Raw genomic sequence first — 18551 nt, 5'->3', positions numbered from 1 at the left:
GGTTTGCTAATTTCTACCGGAGGTTCATAAGGAACTTCTCCACCATAGTAGCACCCATCACGCAGACCACTCGTCAGCATATCAAGTTTCTCTGGACTCCAGCAGCACAATCTGCCTTTGACCAGCTCAAAACCCTCTTCACTACCGCACCTATTCTGCAGCATCCAGATCCCGCCTTACCCTACGTTCTGGAGGTCGATGCCTCAGAGGTGGCCACAGGAGCAATTCTATCCCAGCGACAAGGTCCCAAGGCATTATTGCACCCTGTAGCCTTCTTTTCACGGAAGATGAGTCCCCCAGAAAGGAACTACGATGTAGGTGACCGGGAGCTTTTGGCAATCAAGACCGCCCTTGAAGAGTGGAGGTATCTCTTGGAAGGTGCCGCTCACCCCATCCTGGTCTTCACCGACCATAAAAATTTAGAATACCTTCGCACAGCCAGACGTCTGAGACCTCGACAAGCCCGCTGGGCTTTATTCTTCTCAAGGTTTAATTTTCATGTGACCTACCGTCCAGGATCAAAAAATGGCAAGGCAGATGCCTTGTCCCGGATGTTCCCAGACTCCTCAGAGAAGATTACACCTAGTACAATTCTGTCTCCCCGGAATTTCCTACTAATGCAACCGGACCTAAGGGCTTCGATAGCACAGGCCTCTAACCAATGTACTGACATAGAAGCTTCTTCCTTGAGAAGTCAAGACGGGCTTCTATGGCACCAGAACAAAATTTTTGTGCCTCAGCAGGCCAGGTTACTCGTACTAAGGACCTTCTACGACCACCCACTGGCCGGCCATTTTGGGGTGCGGAAGACGATTGATCTTGTGCAGCGGTCCTTATGGTGGCCTACCTTAAGATCTGACTGTAAAGAGTACGTTGATTCCTGTACAACCTGCCAACGAAACAAGGGGTCTAACACTAGACCCTGGGGCCTGTTAAGGCCGCTACCAGTCCCAGAAAAACCGTGGAAGGAAATCTCTTTGGACTTCATTGTGGAGTTGCCCCCTTCTGAAGAGCACACTACCATCTTGGTAGTAGTGGATCGCCTATCTAAGATGGCGCACTTTCTGCCTATGAAAGGGACCCCCTCCGCCTTGGATACCGCAAGAATCTTCATTAAAGAAGTTGTCCGCCTACATGGTGTACCTGACAGCATTGTGTCAGATAGAGGGGTGCAATTCACCTCCAGGTTCTGGAAAGAGCTCTGTAAGTTGTTGTCAATTAGAATATGTCTATCCTCAGCCTATCACCCACAGAGTAATGGACAAACAGAGAGAACCAACCAGACGCTCGAACAGTATCTGCGATGCTTTTGTTCTTTTTCCCAGGATGATTGGGCCTCCCTTCTCCCTTGCGCGGAATTCGCGTACAACAACTCAGTGCATGGCTCGACCAACCAATCACCCTTTTGGGCAAATTACGGGTTCCACCCTTCGTTCTTACCCAATACCATTCCTGAATCTACGGTCCCAGCCGTTCAGGACAGAGTAAACCTCATCCAAACTAACTATCAGTTGCTCCAGGATACCATGAAGAAGGCTCAGGAGGAATACAAGAGACATTATGATAAGAGAAGGAGAATTAACCCTGCCTTTAAGATAGGGGATAAAGTGTGGCTCTCTGCTGTGAATTTAAAATTGTCATGTCCATCTCGGAAGTTGGGACCCAAGTTCCTGGGCCCTTTTGAGATTAGACGTGTAATTAACCCTGTAGCATTCGAACTTGCTTTGCCTAAATCTCTCAGAATTCATCCCGTTTTCCATGTCTCCCTTCTCAAACGTGTCATCTCCAGTCCTTTTTCAGGTAGAGAAGAAGTGCCCCCGCCTCCGGTCCAGGTTGGTGATGAAACCGAATTTGAAGTCGAATCTATCCTTGATTGTCGTCGGAGAGGTAGGACAATCCAATTTCTAATTAAATGGAAGGGGTATTCGGCTGAAGAAAATTCTTGGGAACCTGCAAGTTTTGTACATGCACCTAGACTCATACACAGGTTTCGATGTCTTCATCCTGAAAAATGGGCTCGTTTAGGCATCCGGAGGCTGCCCCTTGGGGGGGGGCACTGTCAGGGAAATAGGAGTTACCTCGTGAGACACGATCGTGTCGACGCGCGTCAGCGCCCACGAAGACGCAATATGATTCTCAGACGAACGCCTGATGGAGCTTCTGATCGAGTACGCGTGCGCCGGGTAGTACGAACGCATTACGTTACACGTCGTAGGCGTACGAACGTGGTGGCGCGCTCACGACGTAACCCAAGCGTCGTGCCTATTTAAACGTTCACCTGACAGCATCACATTGCTGGTTTATCGTCAGCTCTTCCTGAGTACCCGTGCCTGTTATCTCCGCTACCTGATCTCCTGTTACCGACCCGGCTTGTTTGACCTGCTTCCGATTACTCTCCTGGCTCCGACTTCTGGCTTGTCCCTGATACTCCTTGTCTGCTCCCGGCACCCGACCTCGGCTTGGCTTGACTTCCGTTTCCTGGCCTCCAGTTCAGCATCCATCCCTCTTACCTCCGGATTGACCTCCCGTGTTTGACCTTCGGCTTGACCCTGACCCCGCCTTGGACTTCTTGCACAGTTGCCTCCAGAGACTGGTCTGCTCAGCATTTCCATCTACTGCTGCTACCCGGCAACCTGTGCTACTGTGGGCACTGCATCCCTGTGCCACCTTCAGGGTTGCACTGCACTCGGCCGCAAGGGGAGCCCTCTCAGCATCTCGGCCTCCTTACCTCGTTATTGACAATAGTGCACGGCACAGACACTAATGATAAAACCAAATGTATGCTACACCTCTCCCGGAGCCTCCAGGGGATAGCCTTACTGTAGGGATCTTTTGGTCTGGGCTAAAAGGCCTTCTGCAACCCACCCTAGCCCAACTTCCATAAGGTTTGAGGAAGTCGACAGCCGGCTCTCCTGCGTGCAGGTCTATCTCTCCCTGGCCCCCAGCCCTGTCCAGGGCCTCCATCAGCTACAATCAACTGATGGTGGGGTCTCTGGTTCCCATGCCACAACTGTACTAGGGCTCCTCCCAACCTAGCTTATAACTGGGCCTTGCCTCATCAATTATACCCTTATAAGAGGGATCTAACTAAAAGGGGCCCCATATTGGCAGACTAGCTAACTGCACCTGCTTACATACTGTACTGACTGATTATACACAGTAGTGAAGGAGATACTCTCCACCTCTCATTTATATATATATATATATATATATATATATATAGTGACATTGGGGTGTTTAGCTCAATTGGTAGATGCATTTTTTTGTCCACATCAGTCAGGCGTGTATGGTTAAGGGCCTGGTAGCCCACGTTTATTAGAAGAAAACAAAATATTAGTCCATCCAGTAATCCCACGCAGGGGTCCAAGCTTAAATTAAATACAACAGAATCCAAACGAAAATGCTAGCCCACCTGGCTACTCTTCAACAGTAGTGCTGCTATAGGTACTTGCCCCTTCCAACAAACTGCTTGGACGCACACAGCTTCAAACCCTTCGACACACAGCACACGGCTCCTTGGACGCACACAGCTTCAAGTCCTTCACACAGCTTTGGACATGCACAGCTTCAAGCAGCAAACTGCTCACACACACCACCATCCTACACAAATCCCCTCGTTATATGGGCTGTGTGCAGCTGGGCACACACCCTGCTCGCTAGCCTCAAGACCCGGACACAGGGTTGGAGATCCCGTCCCACCCATAACTCTCAGGGATCTCCAAACTACAGAATCCCATCTGGAGCTAGCAAAACCTGGAGAAAACTGACAGAGCAGTTTTCTCCATTTAAACTCTACACTCTGTAGTCCTGCAGTCCGCAGATATGCAAACTCTGTGTCTCCTTTACCTTTAATTTCATAGGGACAGAGCCTCGCTCTGTCACAATATATATATATATATATATATATATATATATATATATATAATCACTGTTTGTGGGGAACCCTCACTTTGTAGCCATTGCATCCATTCATGCCATAGCAGCCATGCAACTTTGGATGCTGTGTCTCAGCTAAGTGGAAGAAAGGTGGCATCCTTTTCAGATGATATGGATAAAAATATTTTTTCAATGTTTTATTAAAGGCTAAATGACAGTATTAAGTGCTTATATGCAAATGTTTTTTTATTTTCTTTATATAGCAGAATGTATTTTAGAATGTGTGTTAGAATGTCTTTGGAAGGTCATGTTATGCACAGACCACAGTCTCCTGGTATTGTACTCCAAGGCATTTCAGGTTATGGATGATAAGGTGTTCCATTAAAATAGAAAGACATTTCTTGTAATTTGTAATGTGCGTTTTGTGCAAAATCTTAAGGAGTTAATATGGAAGATGTTTTAGAACATCCTCCATGACAAATATCCAAGACTGGGGTTTAAAAATCTCCACTTGCTGAAGACATCAGCTTCTAGTTTAACACTTGACTTATCGGAATGGTCACAGCACCTAATCTTACTTAGATTTTTTTTTATTTTTTAAATAAACTTTCAAAACTGTTCATCAAGAGCAGAGGTTTGTAGGTATTCCTTATCACACCGTTTGTGAATCTTTTGGGTTGCTACCTAGAAGGGCCTTAATGCTTCCAAAAGATTCTTAGGTTATTAGACACTGAGTGGGTCTTGGCATCTAGGAGCCTCTGCCTACACTGGAGAACAACAGCCACAAAACTGGTAGTTCAAGTTCATTGTCACTATCATAGGATGGTTAAGGCCCACATGGCCTTCAGGCAGAGATTCACACCTTCTAAGGCTGAGCCTTGGCCTTCACTATCAGGGTCCAGATATGAACCTGTGACCTATGTAGTGTCTGGCTGTAGCACTTTGCTGTGCCACCTGAGATGCTGGACAGTTACCCGTCTGATTCCTTGGTCAATCTTTCCTTGTACCATGTCTCTGATGAACATTGAACTCTTTTCTCCTCCTATGAACTTCCTGATCTTTACAATTCTGTTTGCCAGATTATTGGGCTCACGCCAGCCAATATCTTGCTCCTTTCACTCCTGCTACTGTCCATATCTTTACTACCACTTAATACTGATTGTTGCCTTGTTCCTTGACTACAGTTCCATTTGATCGCAACCTGTAACCATTTGTTATTGAGCTTTGGCATGCTTACTGACTACACTTCTGTTTGATCCCTACATGGTGCATCTGCTATTAGCCTCCGACTTGCTAACCTCCTGGTAGGGTAATCCTAAGAACCATGACCTGGCACACAGCAACACCCATCTCTACCACCAGGAGCTCTGGTGAAGACCAGTTAGTGCTTAGACCCCCAAGCTTGCATCATCCGCCAGGGTGACCTGCTTGTGTACCTATCCTGCCGATCGGTGAGAACCCCTCCACTGCTATAGCTACTGGTCTCTGAGCCTGACCCATAGCCACAGGCATGTACTGGCCATCGGGACTTCCGGGAGTTTCCCGGTGGGCCGATGACTCAGTGGGCCACTCTGATGTAAGGGGGCTGCTGATGGGACACTCTGATGTAAGGGGGCTGCTGATGGGACACTCAAAATGTAAGGGGGCTGCTGATGGGACACTCAAAATGTAAGGGGGCTGCTGATGGGACACTCTGATGTAAGGGGGTGCTGATGGGACACTCTGATGTAAGGGGGTGCTGATGGGACACTCTGATGTAAGGGGGTACTGATGGGACACTCTGATGTAAGGGGGTACTGATGGGACACTCTGATGTAAGGGGGTACTGATGGGACACTCTGATGTAAGGGGGTACTGATGGGACACTCTGATGTAAGGGGGTACTGATGGGACACTCTGATGTAAGGGGGTACTGATGGGACACTCTGATGTAAGGGGGTACTGATGGGACACTCTGATGTAAGGGGGTACTGATGGGACACTCTGATGTAAAGGGGCTGCTGATGGGACACTCAAAATGTAAGTGGGCTGGTGATGGGACACTCAAAATGTAAGTGGGCCGGTCTGGACAAAGTCCAGGGCCAAATTTCTGTCCCAGTCCAGCCCTGTATAGCCATGGCATTTACCCTGGAACCTCAATCCAGGCACACAGCTTGCAAACACACACACCCTAGCTTCCCTCCTCTAGAGGGGAGGACTTCTTAAGAACCTTTCCAGGACAGAGCTCAGGTATCTTGTCTGAACCTGGTTCAGAGCATTGATGGCAAGATCACTATGGTTTGGTCATCTAACAAGATAGAGAACCCCCTGAATCCACCTCCATCAAAGGACTCTGGAGCTCTCTCAACAGAGTGACTGGCAGGTAATGCAATATAGGAAGTCGCTGAACCCAGTATTCAGCAAGAGATCTTAAAAAAAGGGGTTTGAGAATGCATCCCTACATAAGGGGGCATATTTCCCTTGGACCCTTCTTACCATCCCTCAACCCGTACAGCCATCAACTGTCACAGAGTATCAACCATCACATCACAATAATATCTTCTGACATTTATATTGGTGAATTTATACAGATACAGTATATAGACCATCACCTAGATGTAATAACATGTTCTTTATTATGAAAGGGCATCCATAATGAAATGATGATATCTGAAATTAAACATTAATCAGATAATAAACTGTCTCAGAGAGACCATCATGGGGCCTGTTAGATCTCCTCCTGTAAGATGTCATCATTTATTTTACTGACGGACGACTTCCTGCTTCTATTAAACTGACAGTTGGTGCATTTACTGACATTTACAAGCTTCTCCCTGCATATTTGCACTCATATGATTGTTTTATATGTTGAAGCTCTCAGGTGTTTTCTCTTGGTAGTGGTCAAGGTATCAACTTTAAATGATATTTTCCACCGAGCGCCAAGATACTCCCACTGACCCCCCCCCCCCCCCCCCCAGTCTGCACAAGTCCACCAATTCAGTCTGCAGAAACTCCCCCAGTCTGGTCAAGTCCCCCCGATCTTCATAAGGCCCCCCAGTCTGCACAAGCCCCCTCCCTCAGTGTCCCCCAGTCTGCACAATTCCCCCCCCAGTCTGCACAATTCCCCCCCAGTCTGCTCAAGTCCCCCGATCTTCACAAGGCCCCCCAGTCTGCACAAGCCCCCTCCCTCAGTGTCCCCCAGTCTGCACAATTCCCCCCCCAGTCTGCACAATTCCCCCCCCAGTCTGCTCAAGTCCCCCGATCTTCACAAGGCCCCCCAGTCTGCACAAGCCCCCTCCCTCAGTGTCCCCCAGTCTGCACAATTCCCCCCCAGTCTGCTCAAGTCCCCCCGATCTTCACAAGGCCCCCCCAGTCTGTACAAGCCCCCTCCCTCAGTGTCCCCCAGTCTGCACAAGTTTCCCCCCCAGTCTGCACAAGCCCCCTCCCTCAGTGTCCCCCAGTCTGCACAAGTTTCCCCTCCAGTCTGCACAAGCCCCCTCCCTCAGTGTTCCCCCAGTCTGCACAAGTCCCCCCCCAGTCTGCACAAGCCCCCTCCCTCAGTGTTCCCCCAGTCTGCACAAGTCCCCCCCCAGTCTGCACAAGCCCCTCCCTCAGTGTCCCCCAGTCTGCACAAGTCCCCCCCCCAGTCTGCACAAGCCCCCTCCCTCATTGTCCCCCAGTCTGCACAATTCCCCCCTAGTCTGCTCAAGTCCCCCCGATCTTCACAAGCCCCCCCCAGTCTGCACAAGCCCCCTCCCTCAGTGTCCCCCAATCTGCACAATTCCCCCCCCCAGTCTGCACAAGTTTCCCCCCCAGTCTGCACAAGCCCCCTCCCTCAGTGTCCCCCAGTCTGCACAAGTTTCCCCTCCAGTCTGCACAAGCCCCCTCCCTCAGTGTTCCCCCAGTCTGCACAAGTCCCCCCCCAGTCTGCACAAGCCCCCTCCCTCAGTGTTCCCCCAGTCTGCACAAGTCCCCCCCCAGTCTGCACAAGCCCCTCCCTCAGTGTCCCCCAGTCTGCACAAGTCCCCCCCCCAGTCTGCACAAGCCCCCTCCCTCATTGTCCCCCAGTCTGCACAATTCCCCCCTAGTCTGCTCAAGTCCCCCCGATCTTCACAAGCCCCCCAGTCTGCACAAGCCCCCTCCCTCAGTGTCCCCCAATCTGCACAATTCCCCCCCCAGTCTGCACAAGTTTCCCCCCAGTCTGCACAAGCCCCCTCCCTCAGTGTTCCCCCAGTCTGCACAAGTCCCCCCTCCAGTCTGCACAAGTCCCCCCTCCAGTCTGTACAAGTTCCCCTACTCCCTAAATTCACAGGGCTCACCTCAGCATCATATCTCTCTGTCACTGAGATGGCAGATTTTCCTTTCCTTCTCAGGGCTCCAGTGGATGTCATCAGTGCCCCCCTCCCCCCGAGATGCAGTCCCCACCCCCAGACACCCACCTGAAGCCCCAGCAAGAGATCTCTGTGTGACTGAGAAGCAAGTCACCCAGGATCGTCTGTGACAGGAGCCAGAGATCGGGCAGTGATAGGCACAGCTGCAAACCTCAGGCTTGTCTCATCAATGGGTACACTGCACATTTTGCACCCATGGATAATATGCCACTTGGGAGGCCACACGGGCCCCCTGGAACATGGGTGGGGTCACTATTGCTAGGCCCATGCCTACTACAGTTGGTATGGTAAAAGCAGATGGGTCATTCTTGGAACAATTTATACACGAGGCTCTTGGGTTCCTCCATCTCACCATGTTTATTACATGAACCTCATTCCTATTTTATACCATGCCTTAATTTACATACACTTTGGTATGGACATTCTGTAAACTATTGCGGCCTAATTACAAAATAATATGTACAACTGCCAGTTAAAAAACAAGAACATAAAACATAAAAAGTTACTTGAATAGACAGTTTACACCACTATACAAATGGGAAAAAATTATGTAAGAATGCAGTAAAGTAAAAAAACCTTCTACCTTTACACCCACTTTACCAACGTTCCCCTTTTAAAAGGCAACTACCAACACTGTGCTCTGCTGCCTACTTTCAATCCCAGCTGTCAGTGACAGACGGGGTCCTCACTAACCATCAGAGGCTTGGAGGTTGGAGGTTTCAATGAGAGAAATGACAGACACCAGCCAGCAAATGAACAACAGCGCCACCTTTAGACTGCAGTGGTTTCTTCACCTCTATCTTTTTAATAGTGTAACTGTTAGATACATTTGCATTATTAAAAAAAAAGAAGTATATCAACTAAAAAAAATAGATGCAAATGTTAACGATATTTTCTTTTCATCTTTGAGCGTCTACAAGGCCATTTTTAAGAACAGTGTACTACTAAAATTAATGGCTTATATATTCTTAAACTTAAACCATGGATGTCTGTTTCTGTTTGATCAGCCCACAGACTGCACGAAAACAAAAAAGAACAGATTTCTCCATCCACACAAGCGAGGTGGATGGAGGGATCCTCCCCACTATCAGAATATACTGATCAGCAGCTGTAGGCAATTGGCTGCAGTTGACTGATCAAGAAACATTTTCCAACAAGATGGTTCATCAAAGTTGAATGGACACATGTGGATCATAATTTGTTTGGTCTCTGCTGAACTGGCCAAATTTCGATCCATCTATGGACAGATTATCCTTTACTTGACTCATACTGATGCTGTTCAAATTGGCCTGAGCATCTAGGCATCAATGAACTCTGTTTACAAAAGTGTTAGACAGCCTATTCCTAGACCCAACACAGCATGGAGGGGCTCAGTGAAGGTGGTGGTGAAGGTGTGGAGGTGTCTGATCGGGTGACACATCTCATAAAAGGACAGCCGCCCGGCCTCATAATCCAGATAGATCCTGACTCTGTTACTGGAGATATTGTCAGGTAACAAGGTTACTTCCCTATTATGAATCGCTGAACACCGATTATTTAAATTGCGAAAACTCCAAGTCTTGCTATTAAATTCAATTGCCGATTGCTCTCCTGTCCGGTCTATACTAGGATAACACATTCCAACTACCCATCGCTCCGACTGACCGACATCCACTTCCCAATAGTGTCTCCCGGAGGAAAACCTCCTGCTGCTTAATACCTGATTGTATGTCTGAAATCTTTCTGATGTTTCTGGAAGATTTTGCTTTATATCGGTTCTGGATACAGTTTTCATGTCATCCGATATCTTTAGATAATTATGGGCTGTGTTTATATCCAGTAAAATGCCTGAAGTTTCTTGTATATTGAAGCATACATTTACCGATTTTACCATATCAGATAACCCTGTGTGTAATGTGTGTGAGATCATAGCCACATCCAGATCCCTTCCGTCATGGAGGAGTCTACCATGTCTCTCTCTGTCCTCAGTAGATACCTCCTCAGTATCACACAAGTCCCCTGTGTCTGATTTCTGGAGGACAGTCAGTGGGTCAGTCATGTTACACAGCTCCCTAATGTCACCCATCTTTCTGGACAGTTCCTCCTTCTTTATTTCCAGCTGATGGATCATATCAGACAATGAAAGTGAGAGTTGTTTTTCTTGCTTGTGGATTTCCCTCAGGACCCTCTTCTCCAGGTCATCCAGCTCTCTCCTGAGATCTCTGAAGAGGGTAGAGAGTCTCTTTCTTTCACAGTCAACGTTTTCTTTTGATTTTTGTCGGCGTTCCTGCAGATTTTGGAGTCTCTTCTCCATCTCCTCTCGCTCTGTGATCAGTTTCTGAAGAACATTGCTCAGTTTCTGTTTCTTCTTCTCGGAGGCCTCGTCTAGAGTCTCCACCTTGTGTCCCTGGTGATCTCCATCCAGCCGACAGGACACACAGATACAGGAAGAGTCCTCAGTACAGTAATACTCCAGGATCTTCTTATGGATGGAGCATTTTCTGTTCTCCATGGAAGTGGTGGGATCAGTTAGGACATGTTCTGGTGCCTTGCTGTGGACTCTCAGGTGATTATCACACAGAGAAGCTTCACAATGTAGACAGGATTTAATAGCAGGTACAGCAGAGTGAATACAGTAAGTACAGAAGATTCCAGTCTCCTCCTGATCTAGATGAGTAGACCGGAAAGTCTCCACTATGTTACGCAGTGTTATGTTCCTCTGTAGTGCAGGCCGATCCCTAAACTCTTCTCTGCAGTCAGGACAGAAAAAACGTCCAGACCCCTCCTGTGTATCCAACACATGCGCAATGCAAATCTGGCAGAAGTTGTGTCCACATCTCAGGTTTACGGGATCGGTATAAATGTTCAGACAGATGGAACAGTCTAACTCCTTTCTCAGATTATCAGATGCCATGGCTGACGACAGAAGTGAAAATAAAAAATGGAAAGTTTCCGGCACGGAGAATCCAAACAGTGTCTCACGTTTCTCTGCTCAAGCTGGTCTTGCAGCTTTAATCTGTAGGAAGCACATGGATAAAGCAAATGTCTATAAATTGAAGGACAGCTTTGACAGCATAACTAATCAGAACAGATTACAAAACATGAGATGCCGTTTCAAAAGTAACAGACAGGGCCAGGATAAGCCAGGGCCAGGCCAAGTACAGGATAAGCTTTCATAGTCATGCCTAGGAATGGGTAACTTGACAGTAAATAGCTAACATAAATCTCCTACGCTTGGAAGTGGGCCCAAAGAGAGGTAGTCATCTACACTATATTGCGGAAAGTATTAGGACGCCTGCCTTTACACGCACATGAACTTTAATGACATCCCAGTCTTAGTCCGTAGGGTTCAATATTGAGTTGACCCACCCTTTGCAGCTATAACAGCTTCAACTCTTCTGGGAAGGCCGTCCACAAGGTTTAGGAGTGTGTCTACGAGAATGTTTGACAATTCTTCCAGAAGAGAGTCAGGCACTGTGAGGACAGGCACCGATATTGGCTGAGAAGGCCTGGCTTGTAGTCTAATTCATCCCAAAGGTGTTCTACTAGGTTGAAGTCAGGGCTCTGTGAAGGCCAGTCAAGTTCCTCTACCCCAAACTTGCTCATTCATGTCTTTATGGACCTTGTGCACTGGTCCAAATCATTTGGTGGAGGGGGGATTATGGTGTGGGGTTGTTTTTCAGAGGTTGGGTTTGGCTCCTTAGTTCCAGTCAATGAAACTCTTAAAGAGGAAGTAAACCCTGATGGGTTTACTTCCTCTTTCATTCCCTGCAAAGGCAAAGCATAGTATCGCATAGTAGTCCATCGTAGTATGCATCGCATAGTAGTCCATTATGTGTCACTTACCTGACACAGGAGCCAGCGAAGTCGCCGCTGTCCCCTGTAGTCCGCCGCATCCATCTTCTTGGTGGGGTCTCGCAGCTCCGCCGCTTTCATTCGGCGAAGCCGCGATGACGTCACTCCCGCGCATGCGCATGGGAGCCGACACGCGCGGCAGCTCCATCGTTGAGAATGCCGCGCTCAGTGCACATGCGCCGGGACAGCGGTGCCTGTTTTCGGGCAAATATCTCCTAAACCATATAGGTTTAGGAGATATTTCTTGGACCTACAGGTAAGCCTTAATCTAGGCTTACCTGTAGGTCAAAGTGGTTTGTAAGGGTTTACAACCACTTTAAAGCGTCCACATACCAAGACATTTTGGACAATTTTATGCTCCCAACTTTGTGGGAACAGTTTGGGGACGGCCCCTTCCTGTTCCAATATGACTGTGCACCAGTGCACAAAGCAAGGTCCATGAAGACATGGATGAGCGAGCTTGGGGTGAAGGAACATGACTGTCCTTCACAGAGTGTTGCCCTTAAACTGATAGCACACCTTTGAGATGAATTAGAGCAAAGACTTTGAGCCAGGCCTCCTTATCCAACATCAGTGCCTGACCTCACAAATGCTCGTCTGGAAGAATGGTCAAACATTCCCATAGACACATCTCCTAAACCTTGTGAACGACCTTCCCAGAAGAGTTGAAGCTGTTATAGCTGCAAAAGGTGGGCCAACTCAATATTGAACCCTACGGACTAAGACTGGGATGCCATTAAAAGTTCATGTGCGTGTAAAGGCAGGTGTCCCAATACTTTTGCCAATATGGTGTATATTCCCATATTGGCTTGTATGGATATTCCTTGACTTGCTGTCCTCAAAAAGACTGGGGAAGTCAGAACAGAGGGTGCACAGGCCTAGTGCATTGTTGCAAATAAGTCTTTAATAGGTAAAAACAGTAAGGCTACTTACACACTGGGGCGTTGGGGGCGTCGGCGGTAAAGCGCGGCTATTTTTAGCTGCGCTTTACCGTCATTTTTGCGCCCCCTTTCGGATGCTAGCGGGGATCTTTTAACCCATCAAATATGCAGCTTGCAGGGCTTTTTTTTGCATTCTGACAGGGCACACCACTCCAGTGTGAAAGCACTTGGCCTTTCACACTGGAGTGAGAGGAGAGGCGCTATGTAGTGCAATTTTAAGCGCTAAAGCGCCTCAGTGTGAAAGCAGCCTAAGTATCTGTAGCACTGACCCCCGAAGGAGCTGCTGGTTTGATTGGGCTTACCGTTACCGTCTCCTTCTTGATCTGTGTCTAGGGGTTCCCGTGGTACTGGACCACCTTGGAATCCTCCTTTAGTTTCCTTGCCTCGGGCTAGCCAGCCCCGAGACAACAAGTCAGGTGGATCCGCACCCCAGGCCATAGCCTTCCTGGGGGCTGGTCAGGAGGACCAGGACCATGGAGTCAGAACATCCTTCTGGACCGGAACCCCCGAACCACGTGACATCTGCATCTTAAATACCCTCTCCCCGAAAGCACAGCAAGAGTGACACTCCCACTGGGAGGGGTCCGAGAGAGAGTAAACCTAAAGCACCCAACTAGACTGTGGTTCCATGCCTGCCAGAAGAGACAGTGCCCCCTGTGGCCAGGCTGAACATCCTATAGTCCAGTCAGACTGATGCTGAGGTCCAAATTTAGAACAATTGTACCCAAACCAAACTGCAGTTTAGATGTAACCTTAACTTTCAAAAACATCGATCGTGCTATTCAGGAGCCGGCGCTACATATCATACTCACAATTGGACGCAAGTATCACGGTTCTTCATAAATCGATCGCAGCTTTAAGGCCTTGTACACACGGTCGGACATTCCGACAACAAAATCCATCTGATTTTGTCAGAAGGATTTTGTCCGAAACCGGTGTTCCATACACACGGTCAGACAAAGTTGTCGGAAAATCCGATCGTTCATAACGTGATGACGTTATTTAGTTACGACGGGACTACGTTCAGGCTAGTAGCCAATAGCTTTGGTCTAGGAATTTGATCTGAGCATGCGTGGCACTTTGTCCAATCGGAACTCTCTACAAACGATCGGACAAAGTCCGATCGGATCAAGTTGTCGGAAAATTTTTATATCCAGCTCTCAAAATTTGTTGGTCGGACATTCCAACGGAAAAAGTCAGATGAAGCCCACACACGGTCAGATCGGACATTTTCCGTCGGAATGTCCGACCGTGTGTACAAGGGCTTAGACACACGATACATCGGGTCACACAGCAGATACAGCACCCTGAAAAGTATTTATACCCCTTGAAATTTTCCACATTTTGTCATGTTAAAACCAAAAATAAATGTGTTTTATTGGGATTTTATGTGATAGACCATCACAAAGTGGCACATAAAATTGTGAAGTGGAAGGAAAATGATAAAAGGTTTTCAACATTTTTTACAAATAAATATAATAAAAGTGTGGGGGGGGAGGGGTACATTTGTATGGCGCCCCCCGGAGTCAATACTTTGTAGAACTGACTTTCACAGAAATTACAGCTCCAAGTCTTTTTGGGGATGTCTCTACCAGCTTTGCACATCTAGAGAGGACATTTCTGCCCATTCTTCTTCTGTGCAAAATATCTCAAGCTCAGATTGGATGGAGAGCGTCTGTGAACAGCAATTTTCAAGTCTTGCCACAGATTCTCAATGTGATTTAGGTCTGGACTGTGACTGGGCCATTCTAACACATGAATATGCTTTGATGTAAACCATTCCATTGTAGCTCTGGCTGGATGTTTCGGGTCGTTGTCCTGCTGGAAGGTGAACCTCCGCCCCGGTCTCAAGTCTTTTGCACTAGATTTTAGTTAGGGGTATCAGAGTAAAGGAGGCCAATTACAAATGCCCCCCCACACTTTTCACATATTTATTTGTAAAAAAAAAAAAAAATTTAAAAAACATTTATTATTTTCCTTCCACTTCACAATTATGTTCCACTTTGTGTTGGTCTATCAAATAAAATCCCAATAAAATAAATTTACGTTTTTGGTTGACAAAATGTGGAAAATGTCAAGGGGTGTGAATTCTTTTTTCAAGCCACTGTAAAATCCAGCAGCAGAGCAGGCTGACGTGTTTTGAGGACTTGCCTCTTTCTCAGAGTCAACCTGAGGCTCTGAGGAAGAGGCAAGTCCTCGAAACACGTCAGCCTACTGTACTGAGTGAATTTTATCTGCTGTGTGACACATGGTAATGTATCATGGATCTTAAAGCTGCCGTTGATTTATGAAAAGTTGGGATGCTTGCGTCCAATTGTGAGTATGATACACACGATTGGAATTTCGGCCAGCAAAAGACAGATGAGAGCTTTTCATTGGAAAATGCGACCGCGTGTATATGCTCCATCGGACTTTTGCTTGCCGAATTTCCGCCAGCAAAAGTTTGAGAGAGCATGTTCTCAATTTTTCCGACGGAAAACGTTTCGGAAATTCCGATGGTCTGTAGCAATCCCGACGCGCAAAATTCCTACGCATGCTCGGAAACAATTAGACGCATGCTCGGAAGCATTGAACTTAAATTTTCTCGGCTCGACATAGTGTTCGTACGTCACCGGCGTTCTTGACGGTCAAAAGTTCAGCGAACTTTTGTGTGACCCGTGTGTATGCAAGCCAAGCTTGAGTGTAATTCAACGGAACGTAATTCGACGGAAAATCCGCTTGTGTGTACACGCCATTACTGTTTTTACATATTAAAGACTTATTGAGGATAATGCACTAGACCTGCGCACACTTTTTCTTGTTGTTCTAGGAGCGGGTAAATTTGCCTGGGTTCGATTCACCAAGGGCTCGGTGAACAATCCGGCAAACTTGGATGCGAATCCCCATTGCAGTCTATGAGGGCAAATCCTGTTCTATTTCTTGCCATTTTAGGGCTAATAGGCAAACTGTAAGAAAAGACATGAGAAGCTGGGCATTGCCCTGGGGGAACGTATGCCAATGATAAAAAATTAAATCCCGTAAAGCGGGGATAGGGTGTGTTAATTTACAAAAGGAAGGGGCCAGGAATTTACATATTTACTAGCCCCTTCCCCTGCTCTCCACCCTGAAACTTCCCCGCAGCAGCAGGGGGGAGAGGAGGGAAGGCATCAGGAAGGACGGGGCGGTGGGGGGGGGGGGGGGGGGCATGCAGTAGGGGGAAATCGGCATCACACAGTCATTAAGGTGTGCCCAGGCACACCTGCACACCCCCTTCAAACACCTATGTGCTGGCCACTTCTTATTCTACTCTATGAATTAAGAGGCTGGAGATACAGCAATGCAAATTACCAGGCAGCAAGACACTGTTAATGAGGGAGAATTGGCCAACTTGGACTAGAGGAAAACCGTACAGGCAGGTGGTTTACTATTTAAAGCAGGGGTCTCCAAACTGTTTCCCACAGGCCAGATGTGGCCCTTTGCTTGCCTTTATCTATTCCTTGGGGCACTTTTCCTCCCACTGATACAAGGAACCATCTCTTCCACTGACACCAACAATTGGACACTATTCCTCCCACTGACACCAGCGATGGGGCACTATTCCTCCCACTGATACCAATGACGGGACACTATTCCTCCCACTGACACCAATGATGGGGCACTATTCTTCCCACTGACACCAATGATGGGGCACTATTCTTCCCACTGGCACCAATGATGGGGCACTATTCCTCCCACTGACGCCAATGATGGGGCACTATTCCTCCCACTGACGCCAATGATGGGGCACTATTCCTCCCACTGACGCCAATGATGGGGCACTATTCCCCCCACTGACACCAATGATGGGGCACTATTCCCCCCACTGACACCAATGATGGGGCACTATTCCTCCCACTGACACCAGCGATGGGGCACTATTCCTCCCACTGATACCAATGACGGGACACTATTCCTCCCACTGACACCAATGATGGGGCACTATTCTTTCCACTGACACCAATGATGGGGCACTATTCTTCCCACTGGCACCAATGATGGGGCACTATTCTTCCCACTGGCACCAATGATGGGGCACTATTCCTCCCACTGACGCCAATGATGGGGCACTATTCCTCCCACTGACGCCAATGATGGGGCACTATTCCCCCCACTGACACCAATGATGGGGCACTATTCCCCCCACTGACACCAATGATGGGGCACTATTCCCCCCCATTAACACCAATGATGGGGCACTATTCCCTCCCCCCCACTTACACCAATGATGGGGCACTATTCCTCCCCACTGATAATGATGGGGCACTATTCCTCCCATTTACACCAATGATGGGGCACTATTCCCTCCCACTAACACCAATGATGGGGCACTATTCTTCCCACTGACACCAATGATGGGGCACTATTCCTCCCACTGACACCAATGATGGGGCACTATTCCTCCCACTGACACCAATGATGGGGCACTATTCCTCCCACTAACACCAATGATGGGGCACTATTCCTCCCACTGACACCAATGATGGGGCACTATTCCTCCCACTGACACCAATGATGGGGCACTATTCCTCCCACTAACACCAATGATGGGGCACTATTCCTCCCATAATAAGATCACATGTAGAAGTTTAGTAGCAAAATAATCAGAATTTATGATTGGATTTTTCAGTCCATGTTTGCACAGAGCTCATTCCTCGTGTTTTCCGCACCAGCAGAAAGATGGTGAAAATATATGATGGCCCCTCCCCCGGCGCTATACAAGGGACTCCTTGCCCTGCATCTATAATGCCGTATGACTCTCGTCTAGTAATGAAAACGTGAGGCTTTTCAATCTCCATCTCATCTGTCCAGTTGATGTTATTGGCACGTCGTCTGGAAGAGCGGCAAAGAGTCCATTGAGAAGAGGCTTCCGGAGAAACGGCCTCACCGATATGTATTGAACTGATGTACATGGTGATAGAAGATGATTTGTAAGCAGCCATAACAGTTTTACAATGCAGCTCCCTAAATATATTCCTTAATCTACAGCATTCGCTCGATCGGCATCTCAACCAGGTGACAGCCGTGGCCAAAATGTCTGCACTGTGCCGCCGTACCGTGTGCGTAAAAGATAGATCGATGTTTGTTTATGTAAGGAATAGTGATGGACGAACGTTTCGCCCGGCGGTCGTTTCGCGGCGAATTTCCGACTTTCGCCGTCCGCGGGTTCGAACGCCTTTTTCCGTCGTTCGCCCCGGCGGACTTACGTGTTTAATGTATACAAGAACTTTAACCTTTCGTGACACGTTTATCATGTGTTACAGGACAACCAATTGAGACATGACAGCTCATGGACACTTGGACATTCCCCCTAACCTATAAATACACCCGATCCGGTGGCCATTTTACATTCTTTCTTCTGTCACTGTAGGGAAAGGATCCTGTGTGGAGTAGGGACAGAGAAAACACTAGCTATTTGGTACACAAAAGTTCTTTTCAGGACTGGTATAGGTGTTAGGTCAGCAGCCTGAGTTTCTTTTGTCAGTTTAGATAAAGGGACAGAGCGCTGTATGCT

At 47.8% G+C, this 18551-nt stretch overlaps 1 protein-coding gene across 3 annotated transcripts in view; it reads right to left on the bottom strand.

Annotated features, from left to right (window-relative positions):
* Window positions 1–18551, bottom strand: part of LOC143997729 (E3 ubiquitin-protein ligase TRIM39-like) — a 59785-nt gene that overhangs the window by 16234 nt on the left and 25000 nt on the right. Inside the window, exon 2 of one of the 3 annotated variants that reach the window (XM_077493514.1) lies at window positions 8585–11241. The exons of the other annotated variants lie outside the window; for them this stretch is intronic. Coding sequence (XP_077349640.1) covers window positions 9565–11139 — 1575 coding nt within the window. The 5' untranslated portion in view covers window positions 11140–11241 and the 3' untranslated portion in view covers window positions 8585–9564. Of the gene's footprint in view, window positions 1–8584; window positions 11242–18551 lie in introns of those variants that run through there. 3 annotated transcript variants of the gene reach the window in all.

This window comes from Lithobates pipiens, unplaced genomic scaffold (assembly GCF_037356315.1).
Source record: "Lithobates pipiens isolate NorthernLeopardFrog02 unplaced genomic scaffold, aLitPip1_a1.2 Scaffold_19, whole genome shotgun sequence".
NCBI lineage: Eukaryota > Metazoa > Chordata > Amphibia > Anura > Ranidae > Lithobates > Lithobates pipiens.
The sequence above is the reverse complement of the archived record's forward strand: the minus strand, read 5'-3'. Positions and strand labels throughout refer to the sequence as shown.